The sequence below is a fragment of the Amblyomma maculatum genome, chromosome 1 (assembly GCF_055883805.1).
Source record: "Amblyomma maculatum isolate TAMU_Amacu chromosome 1, ASM5588380v1, whole genome shotgun sequence".
Classification (NCBI taxonomy): Eukaryota; Metazoa; Arthropoda; class Arachnida; order Ixodida; family Ixodidae; genus Amblyomma; species Amblyomma maculatum.
Window position 1 is genome coordinate 222,242,121 of NC_139344.1, and position 27,500 is coordinate 222,269,620.

At 45.8% G+C, this 27,500-nt stretch overlaps 1 protein-coding gene across 1 annotated transcript in view; it reads left to right on the forward strand.

Annotated features, from left to right (window-relative positions):
- Positions 1–23,175, forward strand: part of Lgr1 (Leucine-rich repeat-containing G protein-coupled receptor 1) — a 72,805-nt gene extending 49,630 nt beyond the window's left edge. Inside the window, exons 11-12 of the mRNA XM_084607642.1 lie at positions 14,275–14,584; positions 19,349–23,175. Coding sequence (XP_084463768.1) covers positions 14,275–14,584; positions 19,349–20,208 — 1,170 coding nt within the window. The 3' untranslated portion in view covers positions 20,209–23,175. The remainder of the gene's footprint in view (positions 1–14,274; positions 14,585–19,348) is intronic.
- Positions 23,176–27,500: the final 4,325 nt, after the last annotated feature.

Consider the following 27,500-nt stretch of genomic DNA (forward strand, 5'->3'; position numbering starts at 1 on the left):
TCTGGTGCAGGATCTAGGATTGGAGGTAAATAAGTAGGATTTGGCTCGCTTATCATGCATCGCTGACGTGGCAGTTGACACGCGCGAGCTGAGCTGCGATGACTGCACTCTCACTCGCTCGCTCTCTCGCTAGCTGGTGCGCTGGAAGCTGAGTTCTGCATGCAAATTCACGAGCAGCCCTGCCCAACACCATATGGCTGTGCAGAGGGTGACACTGATCTGAACTTTCTGTGACTTCCATACGGTCCTTCTTTAAAACAAAAACAATATTCACTGGGCGCGAAAGAGAACTGCATGTGCGATGACAACGAAATTAAATGGAGAACTGGAACATCGCAGTGTCTCACCTCTAGCATAGAGCAATACAGAAAATATTAGACAGCTGATCCTGCGGAGCCATCGTGAAGGGGAAGCGAAATCAATACCGTATTTTATAAGCACCCATTTCATTTGGCCGTGACGACGTCGAGACCACTGTGTGCCATTATTTACAAAGTTTGTACCGTGGTCGTGAAGAAAGCGTTAGCAGATGGGGAAGCAACTGTGCAATCCCAGGCACGGCTGGTCGGGGCGCCGCCGCTTCCAGTCGTCACCACCGAGGATCTAACAAGGCCTGGGCATGACCTCTCCCCGCAGCGAACGTCACAACAGCGCGTGGGAAATAGAGGGTCAGGAAATGAATCAGCGTGTACGGGCTTTGGGTAAAGTGGCGAGGGCATACCCCGGGACTCGACTCAGATCTGCGCTCGCTGCTACATTTGTTGGCCCTTCATCGCCAATTCTTAGTCGTGACGTAAGCTGCTTGGGGCCTTGTCAAGATATCGGTGGTGACGATCCAGTCCGGCTAGGACACACCGATGACGCAGCGCCAGTTGGTCACACACTCAGCACCCCGTTTCTTTCCTGATAAGGCACTCGTGACGATCTAACCTTGTCAGGGGTGTGAAACGCGTCTTCATGATCAGTCATTCGTGGGGGCGTCGGATCGTGATGTGGGCGTGTTATGCAGCAAAGTGTGACCAAGTGCGTTTCTGTCGCGACCAGTCTTCTCTGATGCCCGACATCAATGGGAGCAATGAGCCATGGTAGAGAACCAAGCTGAACGAAGAGGAGGTGGACTGTTACAGCTCTCCTGACTAGTTTTTGAACACTGCCTAATGACTTGCGAATGACCCTGTGGCTTCAAAAAGGATTCCAAAAGGATTGAAAAAAAAAAAAAAACGGGGATATTAGCGACTTGTAATTAATTTATTGACGCCTTAGACGACAGAGCGTCGTTTGGCCAATGTAATTTAAACGCCACTTTTAGAATTTAACCAAAATCCCCTTAATTTTTACTCATTATGGCCCAAGATGACGCCGCGCCATCAACTTAAAATGGCTACTACTGCACGCCTCCTACTATTACTTCGTGTTACTTAATATGTGTTAAGAAAAGCAGCATATAAGGTCGCTTCCATTCACTCATGCCTCGACGCGATGGCCGCCCGGTGAGATTCTCAGCTGCTGAGCCCGAGGGCACGGGTTCAACATCGGCCACATCGTCAGCGTTTTAACAGAAGCGAAGCGTTAAGCGGCCGTGTACTCCGTCCTTTCAGGACACGCTAAAGAGACCAATGGGGTCGAAATTAATCAGGAACCTTCCACTGCGACGTCCTATAGGCCATGGTTTGGTTTGGTTTGGTTTGTGGGGTTTAACGTCCCAAAGCGACTCGGGCTATGAGAGACGCACTAGGACTCCGGAAATTTCGACCACCTGGGGTTGTTTAACGTGCACTGACATCGCACAGCACACGGGCGCCTTACGTGTCGCTTCCGGTGAAAAGCGGCCACAGAGGCCAGGATTCGATCCCGCATCCTTGGGAACAGTAGTCGAGCCCTAACCACTGCGCCACCCCGGCGGGTTCATAGGGGCCGCTTTGGGATGTTAAACCCCATGTGCCATACCATACCAGACCATACACGCATAGTCCTGCATTAACTGCATGCATGTTGAGCGATTTCAGCTTTCACGCATATCCTGATGTTTTGGACACATTCCGCGAAACATTTATTGAACACAATTATTCTCACAATGTAAACCTGCAGCTAAACTAATAATATATATATATGCAGATTATCCTCCGGCAGCCTTACAGTTTTCTTGCTATAACGCTGCCCATCGGTTTGCCATAGTAGTATTAATTGCCCCCTGTGAGGGCAGGACAAGCTTCAGAAGAAAAATTCTTCAACACATTAAGTACTCGGTCCATTTCTATAAATATTATCATAAAATAATTGTACAATATCTCACAGCTGCCTCATAATTATTTTGATTAACTTAGAGCATCGGAGAATAACGTAGATTAACCTATAGCATCAGAATACCAAAAAAAACTTTAGAAGAAAATTTTTAAAACGCATCAAAAGCACTATATAATTGCCATCAGCATGCGCATAACAGTGTCTAATACTCTCTAACGGTTTCCTCTCAGATAAAAGATGTACCAGAAAGCTGGAAATATTCACAATCCGCCATCAGCTGTCATCATTTTGCAGAAGACACCAGCTTATAAATGAAGGGCAGTAAACACTCCAGAGGCACAAGTCCACAGAACTGGCACTACTAGATAAGAAAGAGTACATATTAAAAAACTTTGAAAAGGTTTTAGCTATCAGTAAATTTCTTGATTACACACAAGCTTCTGAACACTTCAATCACAATGTCCCCCTAACTAAACTAGAATAATAAAGCATAAGGGGAGCACCAGTTCTGTTTTTATCATCCCACCTCAAAAACGGGCGGCAGTGTATTTCGATAAAAAAAGTAAAATTACAAACAAAAAAAGAAGTGTTTGACGCCCAACACAGGGAAGTATTCTCGGGACGCTGCTTTTCAAATTTTAGGTCAATAATCTAGCATTTGTTCATTATAACAAGCAAAATTTGTAATGTAAACAGATGACGCAAGTATTTTTTATTGTCCTACAAATACACAAATTTGTTGCAAATAAAAAATGAGCTCCTTTATCGGCTTTCTGTCAAGTCAAAAGAAAATTGCGTACTTGTTAACTGCAATAAAACCAAAGCTGTGATTTTGCCAACTCAAGATAAGGAAATCATTGAATCTCATAACAATATTCGATTCTATGTATTATGGGGGTTGTGAAACAAAATTTGTTTTCTAACGTTCTCCAGCAGCTTACAATGTGATGACCACGCAGATATTTCTTCCTCAAGAAGTCAACAGTACAGCTGGTATGCTGCAAATTCACAATAGGCACATGTGCCTTAACCCTGCTAAAACGCTGCATTATATTGCATTGCTTGCCTCGACCATCAACTACCTCCATTTAGCATGTGGTACAAACAATTAAAGGACTGCACTTAAGTCTCCTTAAGATCGGAAATCGCGGAAGTGGCATCCCAGAACTGATTTCACTAACTGCATCATTATTGTCATTATCATCATAATCATATCATCATCATCATCAGCCTGACTATACCCACTGCTGGGCGAAGGCCTCTCCCACATACCTCCAATAACCCGGTCCTGTGCCAACTGCATCTGCATGGGCGCCTGCGAACTTCTTAATCTCATCCGCCCGCCTGACTTTCTGCCGCCCCCTGCTACGCCTTCCTTCCCTTGGTATCCAATTTGTTACCTTTTTCGACCATCGGTTATCCTCGCTTCGCGCTACATTCCCTGCCAATGCACATTTCCTCTTCTTGATTTCCACTAGAATGTCAGTAACTTGAGTTATTTCCCTGACCCGCTCTGCACTCTTCCTATCTCTTAACGTTACCCCTACCATTTTTCGTTCCATAGCCCTCTGGGTTGTCCTCAACTTAAGTAGAACTCTCTTGGTTAGCCTCCACGTTTCAGCCCCATTGGTGAGTACAGGTAAGATGCAACTGTTGTATACTTTCCTCTTTAGCGATACCGGTAAGCTGCTAGTCATAATCTGCGAGTGCTTGCCAAATGCGCTCCATCCCAACATCCCAATCTTATTCTTCTAGTTATTACCTTTTCATGGTCCGGATCTGCGGTTACTACCTGTCCTAAGTAGACATATTCGCCTACTACTTCCAGTGCTTCGCTACCTAATGTAAACTGCTGTTCCTTCCCGAGGCTGTTGAATATTACCTTAGTCTTCTGCATATTGATTCTCAAGCCTACCTTTCTACTTTGCTTGTTTAGGTCATCAATCATTCTGAGTTACTTAGCAAGGCAATGTCATCAGCCAATCGCAGATTACCGGGATATTCTCCATCTACCCTTATCCCTAACTGCTCCCATTCCAAGTGTCTGAATACTTCTTCTAAGCAAGCTGTGAATAGTACTGGGGAGATTGTGTCTCCTTGCCGAACACCTTTCTTTATAGAAATTTTGTTACTTTCTTTGTGCAGAACAATTATATATATATATATATATATATATATATATATATATATATATATATATATATATATATATATATAAGCTTTTTTTGTAATCAATGAATGTGAGGGCTGGTTATATTCCGATCATTTTATTATCACCTGGTTGATGGTATGGATATGATCGATAGTTCAGTACCCGTTCCGAAAACGAGCTCGAGCTTTTGCTTGATTGCAGTCTAAGGTTGTCCTGATTCTATTAGCGATTACCTTAGTAAATGTCTTATACGTAACAGACAGTAAGTTGATTGGACTAATTTTTCAGGTCCTTAGCGTCCCCTTTCTTATGAATTAAGATAATGTTTGCGTTCTTCCATGGTTCCGGTGCCCTTGATGACACCAGGCACTTTGTATACAAGGGAGGCCAGTTTTCCTAGCACGATATCCTTTCCTCCACCCCGCCCCCCCCTCCTTCCTTCAACAAATCTGCAGTTACCTGATCCTCTCCAGCTGCTTTCCCCCCTTTCATAGTCTCTAACGCTTTCTTGACCTTGTCCTTCGTCACTGAACGTCTGACTGCTTTTGACTACTGCCAATCTCATTATTGTCCTGACTACTTTGGGTACTGTAGAGATCAGTATAGAATTCCTCGGCTACTTTGACTATCTTGTCCATATTCGTGATGACGTTGCCCGCCTTGTCCTTGAGCACATACATCTGATTTTTGCATAAGCTCAATTTCTTCACCGCTTTAAGGCTTTCCCCGTTCTTTACAGCATGCTTTTCTCTACGTTATACTGCCTTATATCGGCCACTCTGCGCTTATTGATTAGCTTTGATATCTCGGCCAACTCTTTCTGGTCTGTAGGATTGGAAGCTTCCATACTTTGGTGTTTCTTAATCAAATCTTTCGTCTCCTTAGACAGCTTACCGGTATCCACTCTAACTATACTATCGCCTACTTCTGCAGCGCACTCAGTAATGATATTTCTAAAATTATTGTTCATGGCTTCTAGGCTAACGTCGTCATCCTCGGTTAGAGCTGAATATCTATTCTGTAGGGAGATTCTGAATTTTTCTGCCCTCCCCCTCACCGCTAAATCGTTGATGGACTTCTTTCTTGCTAATCTGTTTCGTTCCCTCTTCAGATTTAGACTAATTCGAGTCCTTACCATCATGTGGTCACAGCATCGCACTTTCCCGATTACCTCTACATCCTGCATAATGGCGGGGTTAGAACACAGTCTGAAGTCAATTTCATTTTTAGTCCCCCATTAGGACTTTTCCATGTCCACTTCCGGTTCTTCCGTTTGCTGCAGAAGGTATTCATGATTCATAGGTTACTGCGCTCTGCAAACTCAACTAGTAACTCCCCCCTGCTATTCCTAGAACCAATGTCATAGTCACCCACTGCCTGGTCTCCTGCCTTTTTCCCCACCTTAGCATTGAAGTCGACCATTAGTACAGTATGGTCGTGCGGTATTACTTACCGCATTGCCGATTCTACATCTTCGTAAAAGCTTTCAACTGCCTGGTCATCATGACATGCAGGTGCGTAAACATGTACAGCTTTCAGTTTATACCGCTTATTATGCTTAATTACGACGCCTGGCACCCTCTCATTAGTGCTATAGAATTCGTCCATATTACCAGCTATATACTTACTGACAAGGAGATCTACTCATAGTTCTCGACTCTCCGGTAAACCTCTATAACACAGTACACGCCCGTCCTTAGTCGGCCTCCTAACCTCACTAAGCCCTATGACATCCCATTTCACACCCTCTAGTTCCCCTAACAGCACTGCTAAACTAGGCCTACTAGCTAGGGTTCTAGCGTTAAATGTTGCTAGTGTCAGTTTTTAATGGCGGCCTGTCCAGCGGAGCCAGAAATTCTTAGCACCCCCCGCTGCGTCACAGGTCTGACCGCCGCCGTGGTGAGTTGCTCCGCAGCCGCTGGTGACTGAGAGCCGGGGTTTTATAGGACTAATCATGGGAGGTAGCGGCCAATTACTGCACCAGGGTGGCCAGCTCCTGTTCTGGTGCGGGGGTGCGTTGCCGGAGGTGTTTATCGGCATCAGGTCGCACCCTAAACCTGTTTATGCAATTCCATCGACATGCGGATTTGTCTGTTCTTTTTTTTAATCCGGCAGAGAATTGCGAGGCACCGGGATTCGAACCACGGTCCTCTTGCATGCGAGGCAGATGTTCTACCTCTACGCCACTGCTACTATAATCATTATCTACTTGAAACGCCGTCCCTCACTACTATCATCCGCGCACGTTAGACAAGGAGAATAACGATCGTTTTCTCACGAGTCCAGCGTGGAGTAGTACTTGTACTCTCGGCTGGGGATCCTGATATCCAAACCATAAACCGTTCAGGAATTAAGGGCTACTACCTATACTTAAGTACGGCTGTGTAAACATTATAATATGATTTCTATTCATTCTCTCTTCACTATGCCTGAATAATTTCTTTAAATCAACGTGTGCCATTTTCATGTTTAAATATTTATTTTGAGCATATTTTTGATCATTTTAACGAATTACTTCATTTATGAAGGCGTCCTGCTATACTCAGTATGCCGTTCTTATCCGAGCTGCTGCTTGTGAAGGGGGTCAAGCTGCCCACTAGCAGCTTTCATCTAGGCCTCCTCCGTAACTTTCAATAGAAATCAATAAAGCAAGAGAGAAGGAAAGAAAGAGAAACTTAACTGCTACAGGCTCCTACATCCATCAAATACATTTCAAGAAAAGACGTTTATGTCTAGATAACTAATGGTGGCCCGTGCCGGAAGCTCATGAATAATCGTCAGCGGTTCCAGACACTTGAAAAAGCGCACATCGTGCTCTCTGCTGCCTCGCGAAGGTCTTTGTGTTGTTCTGCCTAAGCATGACCAAGTATACATCCACAAATCTTGATGATATAATTACCTGCCTCCTGTCGGGATACTCTTGAGCTTTCTGTCCAGGCTAGCAAGGTGCAAGTCACTAAGGGCATTCATTAGCCATACTTGAGCCAATTCACCTCTTATTTGTTTGCAGACAGACCTTAGCATTTCAATTTACAACAGTTGACGAAATATACAAGGACGCAATACATTGTAGAAGCCATGAAATGACGCAACAAATTCATTTAAAAAAAAAAAGGGGGGGGGGGGGGGCTCAATCACTTAATGCTGCTGAACCGAATGTCAAGAGTTAGCTCAAATCATGAGAGCTCGGGAATCATGGGACCGGTGTATGAAGGATACGAAGCAACAGGTGTGAGAGGTACAAAAATAAGCGAAGCAGCTTCAGTAGAAGAGGAAGAAGAAGAACAGGGCACCGCCAGCTCCACGCGCCGCACTTAATGTCTAATTGCGACATGAGATGACCTTCATGACTGGCAGCAGTATAAGCTAACGCTCTAAAAGGGACTGCTTCATATTGATTAATGCGGTGTATGATGCATTCTATAAGCTGTTGATGCAACAAATAGTAATACAAGTTCATTAAATCTATGGGAAAAGGTCAACCCTTTCTCCCTGAGGGCCCATTAAGAGATCAACAAATTCTTCCGAACGCCTCATCAGAAAAGAGTCATCAACCTCCAAAAGCTGCAGTTCTCTTTGCAAGGATAGTCCTGCTCCTTCCTTCCACCAGCCACGCTCGTAGATGATGACTGGGAAAAGCTCAGTAGGCTTAAAAGTTTTCCGACACGTAACAAGGTTCGACATATTAGCTACATTTAACATCGAAATGACGATTACAATCACAAACAATGTGCTTGTGTCTAAATAGTGTAGTTACCGGGCTTTCATAGCTTATTTTAGTCTTTAAAGAAATTAAAAGTGTCCCTCTATGAGGATCAGAAGCCTGTATAGATACGGAGCCGACTTAGCGCCAACCACCATTCCTTCCTTCACACATTCTAGTATTTTGCGTGCCGACACTGAAAACATTTAGGGGCATTTTTCTCTATGTATAGCCGTAGCAGGCATTCGAGACTCAAATTTAATTCACACAATGGTTGAAAAGTGTTCAGAAACTGAGAAAGTTGCACGAAAAACATTATTTTATGCTATTTAAAGTCATGCTATAGAGGCGCAAAGCACCCCAACGCAATGGATGGCAGTTTCATGTATCTCCAGTTGGATGAGCAATGGAAACTTCTAAAAACATTTGGCTCCGAAACTGTTCGTTCCACACTTTTTCGCTCTAAAATAGCAACTAAAATATCATGTTTCGTCACCGAGAGTAGATGTATGCATGAAGTAAATTTTGAGAAAGGCGTAGCGCTTTATAGGGCGGTTCATATATGGAAATATCTCCGAAATCGTGTGTTGGCTTTTTAGGCTTCCAGGTGTGCCGCATATGTTGTAGCTATAGGAAGCGTGCATGGTCTCCCCCGCTGCCTTCGCGGCTCGAGCATCCGAGACCGTTGGCCTTATCTCAACAGTGCGTTCGGCTTCCTTCATCGCGTTTAGGGCTTAACGTGCCACCGCGTCCAGTCACTTTCTTAATATATATATATATATATATATATATATATATATATATATATATATATATATATATATATATATTTTTTTTTTTTTTTTTTTTTTTTTTCTGGGTGAGCACTCAGCGTCTCACGCTTGCGCTGTATAACGCGCCACCCGCTCTTTACAGTCTTACATATGTTCGCATCAAAAATCGACTGTTTGAAACACGGCTCACGTGCCACTGCTAGTTAGGACATATCGCGAGAGAGGTTGCCGCGACAGGCGAGGGATATATCAGACTTCAGAAACGCCACCCCTGGTTGCGCGCCGCCCCCGGTTCATATTTTGCTTGGGCTGTATTAGGGTAAAGTTTTTTCTCCTCGACACCCTTCAGACGAAGTTTTGCCGTGTTCAAGATAAGTTCGGCTTCATGTTCGGCTGGCAACGGTTTCCCGACTATGTGGGCTGCGGTTGTTCGTGAATGGGAGGTAAACGCAATTCATGATTATAGGGCATCATTGTGCAAGCAAGGCGAGACTGAGCCCGGATGAATTTCATAAAGTTTTCCGCCCTTAAAACCAGTTCAAAGCTGACCTGTATCTGCATTCCCACTGTTCACGATAACCATGGCGACCCAACAGGCGCGTCCGTCGCCCCAGTAAATGTTGCTCGCAGGACGACGAGCAACCTGAATTACGGGGCACTGGTCGAATACAGGAAGCAAGTATCTTTATAGGCCAATGTGGCAGCATCGCATGGAATAGGCAGCTTAATAATTTTTCTAAGGTCAAAAAATCAAAATCTCGAAGCTCAATTTCTAGGAATCCACGAGTAAGAAGATGGTGCTGCAGTTGCTTTTTATCAGGACGAAATATCTGACGGAGGCCGTTTCTTTAATTGCAAGAGTGAAAACGCTTGGACATGTCTATAAATATGGGGCAGCCGTAACCTTGTGCCTGGGTCCAATTAAGCGGAGTATCGAATTGACTCCAGTCAAACTTTAGGATTATACGGCCGTATGGAAATTTCACTCCAATATTTCAGTTCGCTGGTCCCCACTCGTGCAGCAGGAATTTTAATGGCGGTATTTTCTCACAACTGCCTCTCCTAGCAGTTTTGTTAGAGCTTAAATACAAGAAAACACTTTCAGACGCACGCTTCAGCTTAGCGCACCCAAAAAAATGATCAAAACGAACGACTTCGTGGACATACATACCGGGCCGATGTTATTGCTGCCCTTATTGCATGTGAAACTCTTTATGTGGCGTCGCTGCCGTTTTCATGAACAAGGCTCTAGAAAATAAAGCAGAAAAAGGCCCGTCGAACAAGGAGCAGCCGGAATTAGATCGCGGCAGGCAATCGAATATGGAAAGAGAAAAATAAATTATGCGTGGCAAAGAGATGACGTCCATACTTCTGGGCCAAGTATCAGTCATACTTTTATCTTTGTCATGGTCCGATTTTAGGCGTCTACAATTAAGTCTGTTATTCAAAGTGTTTACTCCTCCTCATCCTCCTCCTTCTTTCTTTTCTTTTCGGCGACTCACGCGCTATGCACAGGAATATCGAAGGGTTTGAGTTCGGACACACACCGGGATTGACGGTGAAGCCTTTGACCTTCACTCAGTTTATTATGGTGCACCCTTACTAGACCTCACGATCCAGAACAACTGCTGTGTATGCGTTGTGGAACTAAAAAAAAAAAAAAAGTTACAGCCTGAAATGCGTCATGGCTGAAGACGTGGTATAACCTCCTTTGAGTTGGTGGCCGGCGCGGTGACAGTGAGGGCCCACTATTCTTAGAACATATACGCAGATCCCAAAAAATGATTCTCGGCGTCTTCGTGACTATGTTCGGCATCAAACGAAGCATTTACCAACGATAAAATTTCGTTTTAGAAATCGTCCCGCCGTTCGATTCAAGTCCGTAGTGTTCGTGCCGAAAAAGAGAAGGGTGTTGTGAATATGTTTTAGTGATGGTATGGGGCGAAGGATTAATGTAAATGAGATCCGGCATTCAAGTGGCTATCGCAAGTTTCCGTACTCTCCCCGAGGATCGAGCCGGAAAGAGCCACCTCCTCCCCTCTGTCGCTGGCTGATCAATTATTATCTTTCCCGAATTTCTTGCCAGGCTCACTCCGTGTGATATAGACCTGCTTTCTTCCCGCAGAACCGTTATTCTTTACTGAAATATGCAGGGTGCATGTCGCGTAATATAGACGCATGATTAAAGGGCTACGTTTGGAGTCATCTGCGGAGGCGGTTAGGTATAACACCAGTATTTGGTCTTTTCTGGTCTTTTCTAGCTAATTTTAGTTCTATTTTTGGTGGCATTTGTTTTATTGTCGTTATAACGCGGAAATTCGTCTGTACAAACCCTCTTCTATTTGCTATCAGCATCTGCGCCCTACAGTATAGGACCAGCGACGTTATAGTGCAGTCCCATCACATGTAGTGCCATGACGATTCGTGCTGTATGCAAAATTCCAAGTCTGAATATAGCTCTATAGTCCCAGATGCAAGGGCGAGTATATACCGAATAGTGTTTATAACGAATCTAAATGTTCCATTATATGCACAGGAGACCTGACCAATAATTGATGGTGGTGGGAAAGGCATCGTGAGCAACACTGTTTACTGTACCTGAACTAGCATAGGTGGTGGCACTAAATTGAAAGAAGACACAGGAAAACTCATTACATGAGCTCCCGCGCTCTGCCTTTCTATGCTTGGTATGCCGTGTTTATCTGCGTTTTTTTCCAATCACGTCGCTTCACTAACAGGCCAGGAACAGTTAGCATTGACGTGCCCAACTACCGTCCCTTCATTCACACAGCCACCACTCTTCAAGTCACGAACATCACCATTTTTTCGCATATGGCTGCAATCACAAAATATAGCACTGCTCTTGCATGTAAAGATGATTTCCCGCTTGAATGAATCCTATTTATGGCCAAGTCACTTTCGGTGAGGCGTTATTTTTTCTCTTTTGTTTTCTTCATAGCCACATCCCTTCATTCTACCTGCTCCCACGTATCAATTCTATGGGTTGCCTTTAAACAAAATAAGTTGCTAAGTGGTACTGCGAATATAGTATTAAGAAAATAGCAAAATAGTGAAACATTCTATACGGAATAACCTGTACCAAAAAAAAAATCAGAATGGGAAGTTATTCGCTTCGCGACGTTCATCCATCCCATATGCTTAGTACATAGGATGGATCCATCACTGCTGGCCATGCAGAAAGTTCAGGATTAATAAAATGAAGTGAGGGGGTGAGCCTAAACTATCCAGAGCTGTTGGCACTGCGCTCTTCTATATTTGCTGCCGCATTTTGACAAAATTGCCAGTTTTGTTCCCTATTTTATTATTGCGCTTTTTTCTTCCTTTAGCATTCATGGCATTTATCGTGAGCCAAGTTCGGCCCTCATAATGTTATTTTATTGTTGCGTCGATTCGCTGGCGGATCAGTAATCTTGTTCAAAGGGCATACAAAAGCCCTGACTGTGATCCCGCTAGCAATTGTTCTTCCACAACGTTGTGTGGTTCCCATTTACGTACAGCCTTTGTCAAACGCGTAGAGCCCATGAGGTCTGCTTTCTGAGCCTCGTAGTGGAGGTCCTTCCCACTGTAGAGGCTAGGACAAAACATATTCTTACCATCAACAGATTCGGAACACTGGAAATGCATTACAAGCCGCTTAAACTGACTCAGAAACAGGCCCCCTGGGCTCTAAACTTTTGACAGAGACTGTACATTAAACGCACAGCCCACGTTTAAGCGTTTTATCCGCGCGGTGAGTTCTTCAACGGATGATCTTAGTTCGCCAGGTACCCAGAAGCCATCACCGCGTATCAGTATTACACTCTTTTTTTTTTTTTCCCTCTATTTCTCTCTCTCATTCACTCTGTAAAGCTATATTATCCGCGATACATAGTGATGTGGGCGAGGTGACCTTCTACACCTCCCCCTATTATCTGTTGATATATGCTGATACACTACAGTTACGAATAACGCCAACACTCGTATGCAAGTAAATAAACAAAGGTCCAGATTTGAAGGAGCGGAGAAGTGTCTCAGTCGGCGCGCCCTTAGCATCGATGAGGCCGAACGCCTCGGCGTCCGACTGGGCCGATCGTTCCAATGATCTTGCACGATAGCGAGAGACCGTTTTTACGGCCCCAATGCTTTCCCATGGGATATTTTGGTCAGAAGAATAAGCTTGCTCTCCCTGACACAAGCAATAACAAAGAATGGCGTCCGACAGAAACCGTCAAAACAAGTTCCTGGCGCCAACATCGTGCCCTTATCATTACTAGATCCCTCCCCCTTCCTGTCGAAAAAAAAAAATAATAATAAAGGAGAGGATGTGACAAAAAAAGCTTGCACGGAATCCGGCATTGGCGTTTAGTGAAAGTGGCTATTGAGCGGTAGACCGAACTCGGCTGATCGTTAAAGGAGCCTGAAGTATGCCTTTGGCTCAAGAACTCCTCGATCTGATGGAACGAAGATTATAGAACATACTCTACAGCAAGAAGGCTTTTTTATTTTTATTTTTATTTTTATTATTATTATTATTATTATTATTATTATTATTATTATTATTATTATTATTATTATTATTATTATTATTATTATTATTATTATTATTATTATTATTATTATTATTATTATTATTATTATTATTATTATTATTATGCAGAAAGTTTAGCTCAGACGAAATAACGAACGGTGAAATGTTGCTGCATATCGTCATGAGGTTTCTTCTCTCATTTCAAATGCGCATAAAGGCACTCACGTGTGCCGATTGCGACATTTTGCGATGCAGGGATTGCTGGGGTTGTCCCCCCCTTCTCCGCGGCGCATAAAAATATTGAGAGCCCTTTTTGTTCAGTTTCTTTCTTTGTCGCTTCCACTTACGCGCAGTATGGGGCCCACAGTGTTCGCGCAGCCCGTGTCCTTGACTGCTGTTTGCGTTTTAGTGTGCGTGCCGTCTGTTGCGGTGAAGGCATCCGGCCACTAGGAGCGCCAATCCCCGAAAATCTTTAGCACTCAGGTTTTCTTGTTTCGCGTAAAACAGCCGCGCCCGGTTCACAAATTTAACATTGCGTAACCGAACGGCTCGAAGAATTTATCTGCCATGTTGAATAAATCTCTCAAGACTGTACGATAAGTCTCAGCATAGAAAGACACAGCTGGATGATTGCCACTCAGGTTGCGTGCTTACTTATGCCTGTTGGCATTCGAGACTCGCTACAGCCAGCATAAATGGTCATGAATACATTACTTGGTGCTCGAAAAAAGAAAAAAACTGCATTGCCACAGCGCACTTAAGCTTACACGTCCATGGGCCGACAGAGATAACCGGTCCTTTGCAACGTGAAGTAACCACACGAAAGCCTCAGGCAGGCACCTCAGACGGAGTTGTCTCGCTGTTCGCGGCGCAGGTGACGTGCGGCAAGCTGGCCAGCCGGCGGGTGCAGTGCCTGCCGGCGCCAGATGCGTTCAACCCGTGCGAAGACGTGATGGGCACGGTGGTGCTGCGCGTGGCCGTCTGGTTCGTGGTGGTGGCTGCCGTGGCCGGTAACTTGGCCGTGCTCCTGGTGCTGCTCAGTGGCCGCCTAAGTGTCTCCAAGTTCCTCATGTGCAACCTGGCCTTCGCCGACCTCTGCATGGGCGCCTATCTGCTGCTCATCGCCGCCGAGGACTTGCACACGCGCGGCCGATACTTCAGCCACGCCATCCTCTGGCAGCACGGTACGCCCCCTCGGCGAGCTAACGTTGAACCATCGAGCAGCCATGTTCGCACCTTCGAGAGCAGTGCTTGCGCCGCAGAACACTTCACTGGCTTCATTGTCAATAAGCAATTTGGAATGAGTCAGTTGTTACAATATGCGCCGTCGCCTCAGAGCCATCTATAGCACAGCTGTTTTCGGAAACGTGATCATGATGGTAAAACGTGCTGCCACACCCTTGATAACTCAAGCAATGCAATACAGCCCATAATAAGCGAAAATTAACAACCCACGATGGTTTTCACGTAAGATGGTCGTGCCCTCCTGGATTGTAGGTGTATGTATCTTTCTTTGCTGCTAGCTTTTTACCTAAAAATTTATAACACCTTCGGCAGTGTGTTGCTTTGTTCATCGAACAGAATGACGGCTACCGCATTCTATGCTGGCTGCTTCTCATCGTGACAGCAGAGGAATGAATAGTCGATGGGTTTCGCAATAAAATGTGTATATCGCTAGCGTGCTCGAGGCAGAAGCGGAATCGGTTTTAGCTGCCGCTGTGGGGTACAGTTAACACATTTTGTGTTTCTAAGCTTTACAGCATGCAGCCTAAGATAACAAGCCTTAATCCAATCAATACAAAAAGTAGGTTCTGCAAGTGAAATAACAAATCACGGCGGCGGTAGAACACGACGTCAGGCTAACGAAAGACAGGCAAAATACAGTGCACCAGCAAGACGGTCGGCTCATGCGTTTCCCGTCTGAAGTCCTCACTTCTGGAAGCAAGTAACTGCTGTTCGTGCTTACCTTCATCGTGTGCGAGATCCGTATACCGGGCCTTTTCAACAAACTCTTTTAAAAACTTCTCAAAGTATAGTGTCCAAAATAGAAAAAAAAAAGATATTTGCAGAAACAAACCTTGCTGATGGCCTTATCTCGGAGGCCAAGGCTTATATCTATAGCTATTAGTTTCGCAGCTCGATTGTTCTCGCCGGTTCTGCCAGCGCTAAAATTAGTCTCCGGGTAGCGTTTATATTCTTTCTGCCCCCTTTTTGCGACACAGAAATTTAGAGCGCACTGTACTAATAGAAACATCAAGAAAGAAAAAAAACACTATTACAGCCTATACTAGCGTGGATAATAAAATGTGATCTAGAGGCGCTAGCAATGCTCAGCGCAGCTGTGCGGAGTTATGCTTTGTTTAGGAATGGTTTGCATTAGAATAAATTGTTTATGTGTATATTTAATGTGTACATTTGTTTTTTAACACAGATATGCATGAGGGCACACAATATTTTATTGAATCCTCACCTGGCCAAGCATATTGATGAGCACAGTTTTCTAGTCTGTGTATTGATTTGGCATTTGATGCCACGGTTTGTCTGGAACACCACGCCAATGCAACTGTTCCGTTGAACCGTGGCCATGCTTTTAGGCATGATGAGTCTCATGTACTATTCTTTCAAATGTTTCACAAAGCTGCGGTTGAGCCTTTCTGGCCTCGGCGACAGCTTAGAGATGTGGTCGCTGGTCTCGGCGACAGCTTAGAGATGGGGTCCCCTCTCTTCTGGTGTTTTATTGACACGTTGATCATATTTGCTCACTCTGTTCCCTTTTAGACTTTTCTGCCGTTTAGCGACTCTTTCCGGGTAATGGACTCACGCTCACGCTGCCTTCTTAACCGTCGCTGTTCATTGCGATGACACTGGCGACTCGCATCTGTTAAGCATGATAGACGCGCTTCATTCATGGATATACTCCGATCTCTTCTGCCCCTTTTATGTCATCATTGGGGCGCGCTGATGACCGTGATGATCGCGTATTTGATTAACCACTCTAATGGGTTATTTCTGATGTTTTCGTTTCTTCCTGGAGAAGGAAAGAGGGGGGGGGGGGGGAGGTATCGAGAATTTAAAGCACCTTAAAAGGGCAATGTGGTAGCGGTGTGTTCCGGATGCACGGGGGGAAGTTGATGCAGACGACGACATGCAGTGCACAACGCAAGAGACTTGCAGGTAAACACTTGGTTGGTCGGCTGCAGTGGTGGCGTGTACTGCTCTTTTGCAGTAACCAGCGAGGATGATCTGTTCGCCCGGCAGCAGGATCGAAATGCTGCCGTGGCAATGAATTGTTTATATTTAGTTTATTTTAGCCTTGTTCGCATGCAGTCGTAATCTACTAGACCACCTGGTATAGGTATAAATCCCCGCTCTATAACCAAGCAACACGGAAGTGCCTGCATGGCCTATGAGTGGCGTGCCTGATTTGGGGTCCAAGGATCCCGGCCAGTCTGATCCCCATATCAAAAATGCCGTAGAAGTAGGCAGCTCGTGCCAGTTAGACCATGACACATGGTCTCGTGACGTCATAAAAATCGGAGACCAATCACTGTTCGGCCACATCACCTGCCGACTATCATCTGCCAGAGGCATGTTTCTGAGGAAGACGGGACAAATGCAGGCACCAGAAGGTGACCCGCGAAACTTATTTGCGGTTTCGCATCCGGTTCGGCATTCCACCAGCTCTTACTAGATTGCCTTCGGGAATGCAGCCCGTACTTATCTTGGAAATCAAACTAGCGCACTTCAAAACAAAGACACAGGAAGAGAACGACAACACAGCGCTGACTTCAACTGGTATTTATTAGAGAGAGACACAATATATGTGTACGAAAAGTGGGCGTGAAAGAATTGATAACTGCTGAGTTTGCACGTGGCGTAAAACACCGAACGCAAAGTTAAAAGGCGCACGATAACAATACAGGTCAAAGCAAGGCAGAACGGCAGGGCTATAAAAAATAAAGAAGCGAAAAAAACGGGGAGGCATGTAGGTAAAAACAGTTAAAGATGGCACGATCCGAAGATACATAAACTAAAATCGAAAAAAGGCCAAAAGGGGCATTAAGAGCGATAAAAGCCAAAGGGGGCATTAAGAGCGATAAAAAACACAGAAGGGGCATTAAGAGCGATAAAAGAATCAAAAGGACAATTAAGAGCATTACAAGACCAAAAGGGCATTAAAAACAGAATACCTAAAATAACCAAGGCCAGGCCGCTAGAGGCTGAGGAGTGTACCCGGAATCTAAACATTAAAACTACTGTGCGTCTGGTTCAAATATTCTAACTCGCGTTTAGTCAGGGCTATTGAGGGTGTGCTAACACAATTTTGACCTAGCTTTAGAATGTGAGCGGCTTCTATGATTTCGCGTGTGAACTGATGTGCATTTATGAAGTGATGGCTCACAGGGCTGAGAAGGACATTTTAGGCAGTGAACACCTAGGTTTCTTTTCGTAGTATTGTAAACACTGTTTGAGTGTTCCATAAGTCGTTCGTTTAGGCAACGCCCAGTTTAGGCAACGCCAACGCCCCTTTTAGCCTTTTTTCGATTTTAGTTTATGTATCTTCGGATCGTGCCATCTTTAACTGTTTTTACCTACATGCCTCCCCGTTTTTGTTTTTTTTTCGCTTCTTTATTTTTTATAGCCCTGCCGTTCTGCCTTGCTTTGACCTATATTGTTATCGTGCGCCTTTTAACTTTGCGTTCGCTGTTTTACGCCACGTGCAAACTCAGCAGTTATCAATTCTTTCACGCCCACTTTTCGTACATACATATTGTGTCTCTCTCTAATAAATACCAGTTGAAGTCAGCGCTGTGTTGTCGTTCTCTTCCTGTGTCTTTGTTTTGAAGTGCGCTAGTTTGATTTCCAAGATGATGTATCAACTAGCCCGTTCTTCCACCCTTGCAAGCCCGTACTTAAACCTGCAAACAACCATTTTATACTGCAAGGCACGCTATCGCAATAAAATAAATGCATGCTTAAAATGTTATTAATTTTGGGGCCCTGTAACCGTACTTTTTTTCCGTGGAGGCTTCTGTTGTCGCAGGATGGGAAGTTAGCCTAGTTAGGCGACATTGCTTATGGAAGGAAAAGCGCACCGTAAACCGCTATGTCACCCGAAGGAAAAAGAGTACGCATATACTACAAGTGTTACAATAAATTCAAACGTAAAGTGCACTGCATTACAATAAAAATGCAACCACTACAAAAACTAAACACTAAAAAAATATGCATTTCCTTTCTAAAATCAGGGTGAAAGCAGGAGACCCACCGTCCGTGTTCTCAAAGCCGTGCTTTAAAAAGTAAAAGGCCAGAACAAGCAAGCGTCTTTCCCCACGGTTAATGAAAAGGTACCGGTATAGTTTGTGCCGGTAAGTCGCGTTTTCATGTAGCTAGAAATCATTTTTTCATGCACGCTTTGAGGGATAAAAGGCCTCGTGTGAACTGGCTACAGCCCTGAAATTTGTCGTTATGTATTTGCAAGATAACCCCTGTCTGACTTTCACTGTGCTGACACGGTAAACGTTAATGTTGAGAGAGTGCACAAATAACCAGCTCACAAAGTTTGCCATAGCTTTCACGAGTGGTTGCTGTCATCATGGTGGTTAAAAGACTCATTTTTGAGCAGAAGCGGAAGTTTCCTCGTTTATAGATTGGTTTTGTTTCTCAGAAACAGGATGCAAGTGTGCAATGTCGCGTATCAGAAGTGGAACCGCTTTTCAGAGGCGAAGCGAATGAATTCTGCGCCTGTCGTGGCGATTTATTTTTCATCGTGTCAAGCAATCTGACGTTTCCAAGAACCTGTAGCCGTTTTGTTTTTGCACTACGATCTTTGTGGCTGTCCCTTATAAAATTTCCATAGTGAATGTATCACTTGCGGTGCCACCTTCTGCTGTCGCATGCGCCATTTAAACAATGACAGTGCTATCGCCGGTCCTTCAATCACGCAGGCGCCGGCTGCAAGGTGGCTGGCTTCCTGACCGTGTTCGCGTCCGAGCTCTCCATCTACACGTTGACGGTGATCACGCTCGAGCGCTGGTATGCCATCACGTACGCTGTGCACCTGAACCGGAGGCTGCGGCTGCGAACCGCCGCCCGTATCATGGCCTGCGGCTGGCTGTACGCGCTGCTGGCGGCCGCCCTGCCGCTGCTCGGCATCAGCAGCTACAGCAAGACGTCCATCTGCCTGCCCATGGAGAACAGCACCGTCGCCGACCTCCTCTACTTGCTCACGCTCCTGTCTGTGAATGGGCTGGCCTTCATGCTCATATGCGCCTGCTACGCTAAGATGTACCTGGCCATCTCGGGCCAGCGACCGCGATCTCATTGCGGCAGCAAGGATACGTCGGTGGCCAAACGCATGGCCATGCTCGTGTTCACCGACTTCGCTTGCTGGGCCCCTATCGCTTTCTTCGGGCTGACGGCCGTGGCCGGCTACCCGCTGATCGACGTGCCCAAGTCCAAGATCCTGCTGGTATTCTTCTACCCCCTCAACTCCTGCGCCAATCCGTTCCTGTACGCCATCTTGACCAAGCAGTACCGGCGCGACCTGGCCGCGCTGCTGTCCACGCGGAGCGTCTGCACGCGTCGCATGCTCAAGTACACTTCGTCGTGGCACACGACCCCAACCAACCGACTGCTGCGCAACAAGGACAACAGCAGCACGTCGCGCCAGACCACCGAGCTGTCGAACCGGACTCAGAAGGGCTCGCCGCACCCCATCAAGAACAACTTCACCAAGCTGGGGCTGCACGAGGAGTTCCTGAGGCGCCAGAGCCTGCTGTGCGAGCACCTGGACACTCCCATCTGACTCCGGTCGACCTTCGCGAACTCCGAACCACTGGCCGGAACTTCTCGGCAAGACGCAGTCTCGTTTCACTGTGAACTCGCTCTTCGAGATGTTGAACGTCGCGAGCGAAAACACGTGGACCACGCGTGCACGAGCCTCTCTGAGGGTTCCGCGCCGAGAGGTGTGAAGTTTTAACGCTCTCAGATCAGTTCCCATCTGTTTGGGAGGAGTTTCGGGTGGCTAGTGCTGGCACGTGCCAATCAAACAGAGCTATACTTCACCTACACACTTCATCTCAGATTAATCTTAATGTCTTCTGGCGCTCGCTCCTACAAAACGCTGGCACTGAAGTGACAGACGGGCCCAGTATTTAAGTAGATGAATACTCGAAGCATCACACACGCATTAAGGATGGTTCTGGCTCGCACACGTCACTACGCCTTCGTTACTGCCTGGTGCAAGAAGGCACGCCGGTTACAGACCGTTCTGACGTGCGAAAACTTCCCTCCGTCAGTCTCGGATTTCCTGTCGCGAACTGAGGTTTACGCCAGGGCATAAATCAAGAGCATAGGTAATGCATGTGAAAGGAAAATGCTATGTTTTCAACGTGCAGGGAATACGAATACCTCCGAGCATTCCCCTTTGTCTGCAAAAAAAAAAAAAAAAGAAAAGAAAAGAAAAAAAGCACGAAACCATATTTCAGCTCTGCCGCAGAAAGGAGCGAAATGTGAGAAACGCGAGCTTCTTGTCCACCCGTTCTCGACGCTCCAGCTTGAGATCGCTTCATCCGGTGCATCTGCATATCTTACTGATGTCTCGCGAGCGTGCACTGAGTGCAATGGGCAACTCAGAGTGCCGCAATCACGAACCGTCTCATTTTTATTTTTGCTTTTTTTTCGCTCCCTCATTACGTGTTCTTTGTGCAGAGTACGCATAACCGTGCCCTTTCCATAGCACAGGGCGAGCTCAATGGGTTGTAAAACAGACTACGGAAAAACAGAAACCGAATGATAAATGAAGCCAGTCTCTACACGTTCATAAACAAAGCCATCAAGCATTGCGCACTGTCATATCCATCGGCAGATTTGCGTGCGAGCGCTGCCGCTAGTGGAAGCTTCGCGCTAAGCTCAATGATAATGTCACATTTATGCAGCTCATAGCGGCTGTTGTACATAGCACTGACAGCGCAACTGCTCATTTCCATTCGTTCCAGATGTGCTTTTGGTCGTCAGATAGAAACAAAAACTGCATATGTGTCGCTTTGAGCAATCCAAGAGTCTCCCAGATCTCCTCTCTTTTGTCCTACCCCGGTCTTGCGGTAATTCAAATAAGCTTCTCGAGTGCGTTTTCGTGGGAAACACTGTTTTTGTTTGTTGTTGTTTTTAGTGAAAAAGGGAAAGAACTCCTTTGTAAATATACAAAAAAGCAAAGCTAAGGGAAGCGGGGTAAAACTTCCCTCGTATGTGGCGCCTTCCGTTCTTCCCGTTACCCCCGTTCATTTTGCTGGCAGAAAAATTGTTCTTCTTACACATCGTGCAAATATGCAGTCGCGCTGAAGCAAATGTATGATAAGACGGTACGCTACACACTTCAGCGGAGATGACAAAAGCGCGGCCGGACTGCCCTTCGTACGCTCGCTGTTGCCGCCACGCTTCTCCCTCAATTCGCTCTGCAGCGGCCCATTTGAGGCACTCGAAGCAGTGCGCGCTGAGGTTCGGCACGTTCAGCGATTTAAGCAGCCTGCTCCAAGTTCCAACTAAAATCTTTCCAACGGCCGGCAGCGTCCTTTCTGTTCAAAAGTCCGAGCCTGCTGTGAACGAAATAAAAATAACACTACTAGAAAACTAATTTTTCTCGTTACTTATCGCGATTTTTGCGCGACACCACATAAAATTAGCCGCACTAAACGGCGAACAGCGTATTCGTGCATGACTTTGCCTCCCTCGAGTTTGTCCCGGAGTGGGAACTATCCGTTGACTAGCGTATAAAAGTGATGAGGCGTGGAGCATCCTTTGCACTGAAGTAGGCGCGAACAAGGCATCGCGACACGTTGCTTCTTTCCCAGTGGCCTATCACAACAAGAGCCAGGGTCAACTTGTGAGCAAAGCCGCGCACAATTTGTTTCCGCAGCACCCGCCTCCGCAAAAGTGCCAAGCCAGCAGCCAATGCCACACACTGCGATATTTCATGCTGGCTCGAAGGCCACTGAGCAACGGGCCCCCACCCGCGCCTCGTGTGGTCCGGTGGCTTTCGCTCACGATGTTTTCGCCGGGTGTAATACATCATCTGTGTGTTGTACTGTATATATCACTGTGACAAAGCAGCGCGCAGTAATGATGATGATTATGTTGTGTTGTTGTGAAGCTACGTAAATACAAGTGGAGATATTGCAGTTTTTTTTTTCCTCTCGCAGCAGCTGCGCTTCGTACGAACAAAGCAAGCCGATGAGGCGAGGGCGAATTGTAGGTGGTATTTTTCTCAAGTAAATACAGTCTGTTGCAAAAGCTCGCACCGGATATGTGCCAAAAAGGAAGCTGAGACACTCTCATGAATATTTAGACATATTACGGAAGCAAAAGTATACCAAAGAATTTCTAGGAAGAAAATGGCGTCGTCAGGCGCTCTCGCTAGACATTCCGTATCAAGAGGAAATGATAATTTCTGGGGCCAAGAATCGCTCACAGTCAGCGAACGTTACCGAACTCTTCGCCTTCGCTTCGACCAGCTGCTCACTCAGGCCGATTTTACGCACGGCATCTGTTCATTCAACCATAACTCATTCACCTGTCCTTCAATCCTGGTTGTGGTCAGGACCCCTGCGTGAGAGCTAAAGTGTATACTCGTCATTTTGTTTCGTCGTCGGTGTGTTCATCTATGTGGTGGTGAAGGGGCTTGTAAACTTGTATAAAAGGGCGATAAAATAAGAAGGGACTAGAGAGATGACCACAAGGTCTCTCTGACTCATATGAAACAGAATAAAATGTAAAAGGAGACCAAATTGCCATCTTTTTTTGTTTTCATTCTTTGTTTGCTCTTATGTTTCATGTGCACCGATTGGGGGGGGGGGGGGGGGGGACCGGTGCGCGCACACCGACGAGGGAAAAAAGGAAAAAAGGTAAGTTTACTTTCCCTCTCCTATTTCGATGTCCAAAGCTGAGCACATGCGCGTAAAGCATCTTCTCAGCTTTATTTCTGCAGTTCTTCCACGTGCATTCCTACGACGCCAACTAAGCCGGTTCAAGTACGGCGCAGTCAGTTTTTTATTTGGTTTACGTTTAGGTATGTATATATGTTGGCAACATAATCCCAAAAGCTGCGGTCTAGAAGGACAATTGCATAAACACCAGCAGTCACACACACACACACACACACACACACACACACACACACACACACACACACACACACACACACACACACACACACACACACACACACACACACACACACACACACGCACACGCACACGCACACACACACACACACACACACACACACACACACACACACACACACACACACACACACACACACAAACGCCGAGGTGGCGCAGTGGCAACGGCGCTCGACTACTGTACCCAAGGATGCGGGATCGAATCCCGGCCTCGGCGGCCGCTTTTCCATGGCGGCGAAAAGCAAGACGCCCGTGTGCAGTGCGATGTCAGTGCACGTTAAAGAACCCCAGGTGTTCGAAATTTTCTGAGTCCTCAACTACGGCGTCTCTCCTGAGTAGCATAGGGGACGTTAATCCCCACAAACCAAACACAAACCCCCCACGTGGCGGCGATGCCACGAACTATAGGCTAAGAAGGATCGACGTGCCGACAAGCGCGTTGTTTTCTCTATCGCCCCCCCCCCCCCCCCCATACTAGAATAGCCACAAAAAAAAAAAAAACATACACGTGCGTTTTCTGGTGCCAACAATAGATATAGCATGCAATTACGCAATTTTAACTCGGCAGTGAAACGCTCGCAGTAGCATGACACTGCAGTTCTTGCCAGGTATCCAGCAGGTACTTGCAAAGAGAGAATTTGCGCGAACCAGAAGTATCCAGCCATGTGAACTCTAGGCGCTATATGTTAAAAGAAATCTCTCGCCAGGCATGCATTACCAACGTGAACATTTCAAGCTCGGAGAGTTCTGTGTGACTGTCAACTGCAGACCTTAGACTACGGCATGCGGGTTTGGTTACATGGTCTTTTCTCATTGGCTGAGGTCGGTGATATAATACCATCATCTTAATTCCCAATAATGCAGATTATTTTGTACTTGAATTGCCCAGTTTACTCGCTCTACGTCTCTTCATGGAATAAGTCAAACAAAAGGACGTAATGACAAGAATCAAACAGAATGCATCATAGCGGTCTAAGATTTATAACATGCCGTCCATCTACCAAAAAAGTGAGAGCGAGGAAAAAGGTGACCTCCTGTGTCTCCACCGACATACACTGAAATCTATACTCATTTAGTGCGGCACATGACTAATGAATTACATGAGCACGCAAAAAGCAAGAGCATGCAGCTTTATCGCTTAAAGCACAGGCGACCATGACTGCCAAACTTTTCTGGCTTGTTTTATGGCGTAAATAACGTAAATGACTTTTATGGCGTAAATGACCATCGCGGGCCTTGTTTCATGATTCCCTGCAGGGCTTTTTCATTCGATTGCGGTACAAAATTCTTCAGCGTCGATGTCACTGATTTTAAAGTTTCTCTCAAACATACGTCAGTCGTCTACTATTCCGCCTTCACGCTGATTCGTTTAAAAATGGCATAGAGCAATTTATTCGTTGTTTCTCGTTTATTATTTCGCACATTTAAAACCATGGAGTACTTTACCCACAAAGGTTGCTTCTGGCCGACAGCAAAGAGATGCTACTTCATCACCAAATTTTAGAAAAAGGGCCATACCACATAAGCTGACCGCCGTAACACCCTCCGTAATGCCACCATACCGATGTAGTGATGGCCAGACTCTCTACAACGGGCGGATACAAACAATAACCTGGGCATATTAGATCTATTGAGGCGTTCCCTCCAGTGGGTTAAAATTGTCACATTCCACAAATCAACGAGATTAGGGCGTGAAAAAATTGCCGATGATTACGATATTTCCTAATGCGAAATTTGAGCGCAGTTCATCAGCTGTTTATCCTTTTCGGTAGATTGAGGCAAAGATTTCGAGCAAGACACCTTATGTACAATTTCATACAACTTTTTTTTTTAATTTTGCACACGTAGTCTTTCAGGAAACACTCCACTAACAGTTCTTGGCTGTCATGAAAGAAGCTTTGTGGTCGGAGAAATGAAGAGAGCGATTAAGTTATCGGGTGGTTGTGGGCGGCAGCGCGTGGGCCCATAGGTACGTTGCGTGACGAACAGATAGCAGCGACTGACTGATGCCGCTAGCGAGTGAAGAGAACGTGACTCTGCGTTTCGGCTTGGGATGCACGCACCATGATCCGCTGATAGCGAGCCGGCGTTTCGGCAACCGGAGAGCACCCTCGCGCCACGCAGGAAGAGGGGGGGGGGGGGGAGGGAGTATACTGCGTAAGCAGCGGCGAACGGGGGAGCGCGCGCAGCAATCAGATAACACGCGCGGTCAGCGCCACGCAAGAAGAGGGGGGCTGATGGGGGGGGAGGGTGTGAAAGGGGGGAGGAGCTGCTTACGAGGCCGACACCGATGCCGACGCGAAACCCAGGAACGGGCGCCAAAGAGCTGCGCTCTAAAAAAAAGGAGAAAACAAAAGAAAACAGTAGAGTCAAATCTGCATGTCACTTGCAGGGCAATTAATTTTACGCTCAGTCGGCTCTTACGTCCGTGCCTGTCGCGATTTTTTTCTTCTTTCGAAGCATATGTGAAATTTACCTTGCAATTCCGTTTTTCACACACAAAAAATAGAAGTGACCCTTTATAGGTTGATCCACAGCGATAAGTGAGAGAGCTCCTGTGAACAAGCATCCACTTTTCAGAAGTGCATCGCAAAATGGTTTGCTTTCTCTTATGGGATTTAACGTCCCAAAGCAAAGCGACTCAGGCTATGAGCGACGCTGTAGTGAAGGGCTCCGGAAACTTCGACCTCCTGGGGATCTTTAACGTACACTGCCAAAACACAGCCCACGGTTGCCTTGTTCTTCGCCTCCATCGAAAAGCGGCCGCCACTGCCGGGATTCGATCTCGTATCCTTGGGCACAGTAGTCGGGTGCCCTACCGCAGCGCCGCCATCGCAAAAAGGTCAAGATGTCGCCCAGTCGCAGTTTTTGTCTCCTTTAGGTGTTCAAAGTAGTGTTCCTTGCTTTTCTTCCTCAAACATGCGTTAAGGAGATTGCTGCCTGTGGAGTAAACCAACTCAATCTTCCGGTTAAAGCCCTGCTGCCACCGAACGGACGCACACAGCTGATGCATGCAAATTCTGGTTATACTGTTAGCAATAAAAAAATGGAGTAAAAGGCTTGTCCTTGCGCCAAAAAAAAAAATACAGTAGGTGAATGAACGTGGATTGGACATGACACGGCAAGGTAAAAAGGATATTAAAGTAGAAGGAAAATAGATTGAAACTGCACTAAAGACGATAAGAGCAAGGAATATAAAACGCCTGAAATCTGGCAACCTATACATGTTTATTTTTGTTCACTAAGCCTGCCACCCCTGTAGTCAATAAATGGAAGGTGCACTTGACAGTCACTACGAATTTTTTGCAAGGATAGAAATGCTTGAACTCATTGTCTGTTTCCTTCAGAATGGAGCTAAAAACGTTATTGAGTTTAAATCATCACATATTGCACTCATCGTTCAATATATAGAATAATATGATTATTATGGGCTCGATGTATGGGACATGGTTTGTCATGTAACTACGGCCGAAATCCATTTTCGTTAAAAAAAAAAAAAAGTGATTGTTTTCGTCAGTACACGTTTGGACTTTACTTTGTGCTAGTAAAGCGGAATAAAATTTTACCAGTCATTTTGAACCTCATTTTCATCTGTCGCAATCATTTTAGAACCCTGAAATGCCTATGCCGCGCCGTCACATTAGTGTCCGTCTTTGTTTCCATCAAACTGATAGCAAATTAGAAGCATTCGCATTCTTTTTGGAAAGTAATTCTAGATTGCGTCGCCAGTTCTCTTAGGAAATTAGGAAATGAGGAATGGTTATAGCACATATTTCAATATGATGGTTGGTGCATATCGTCAAGTGGTGGTGACAGTGCCGTAGGCGGCAAACGAACACAAAGGTGCAGAACTGAAATCAACGCTTTACTGGGCTGACTAGCGCCCGCAAAAGAAGTAAGCAACTCGGCCGCGGAGAGA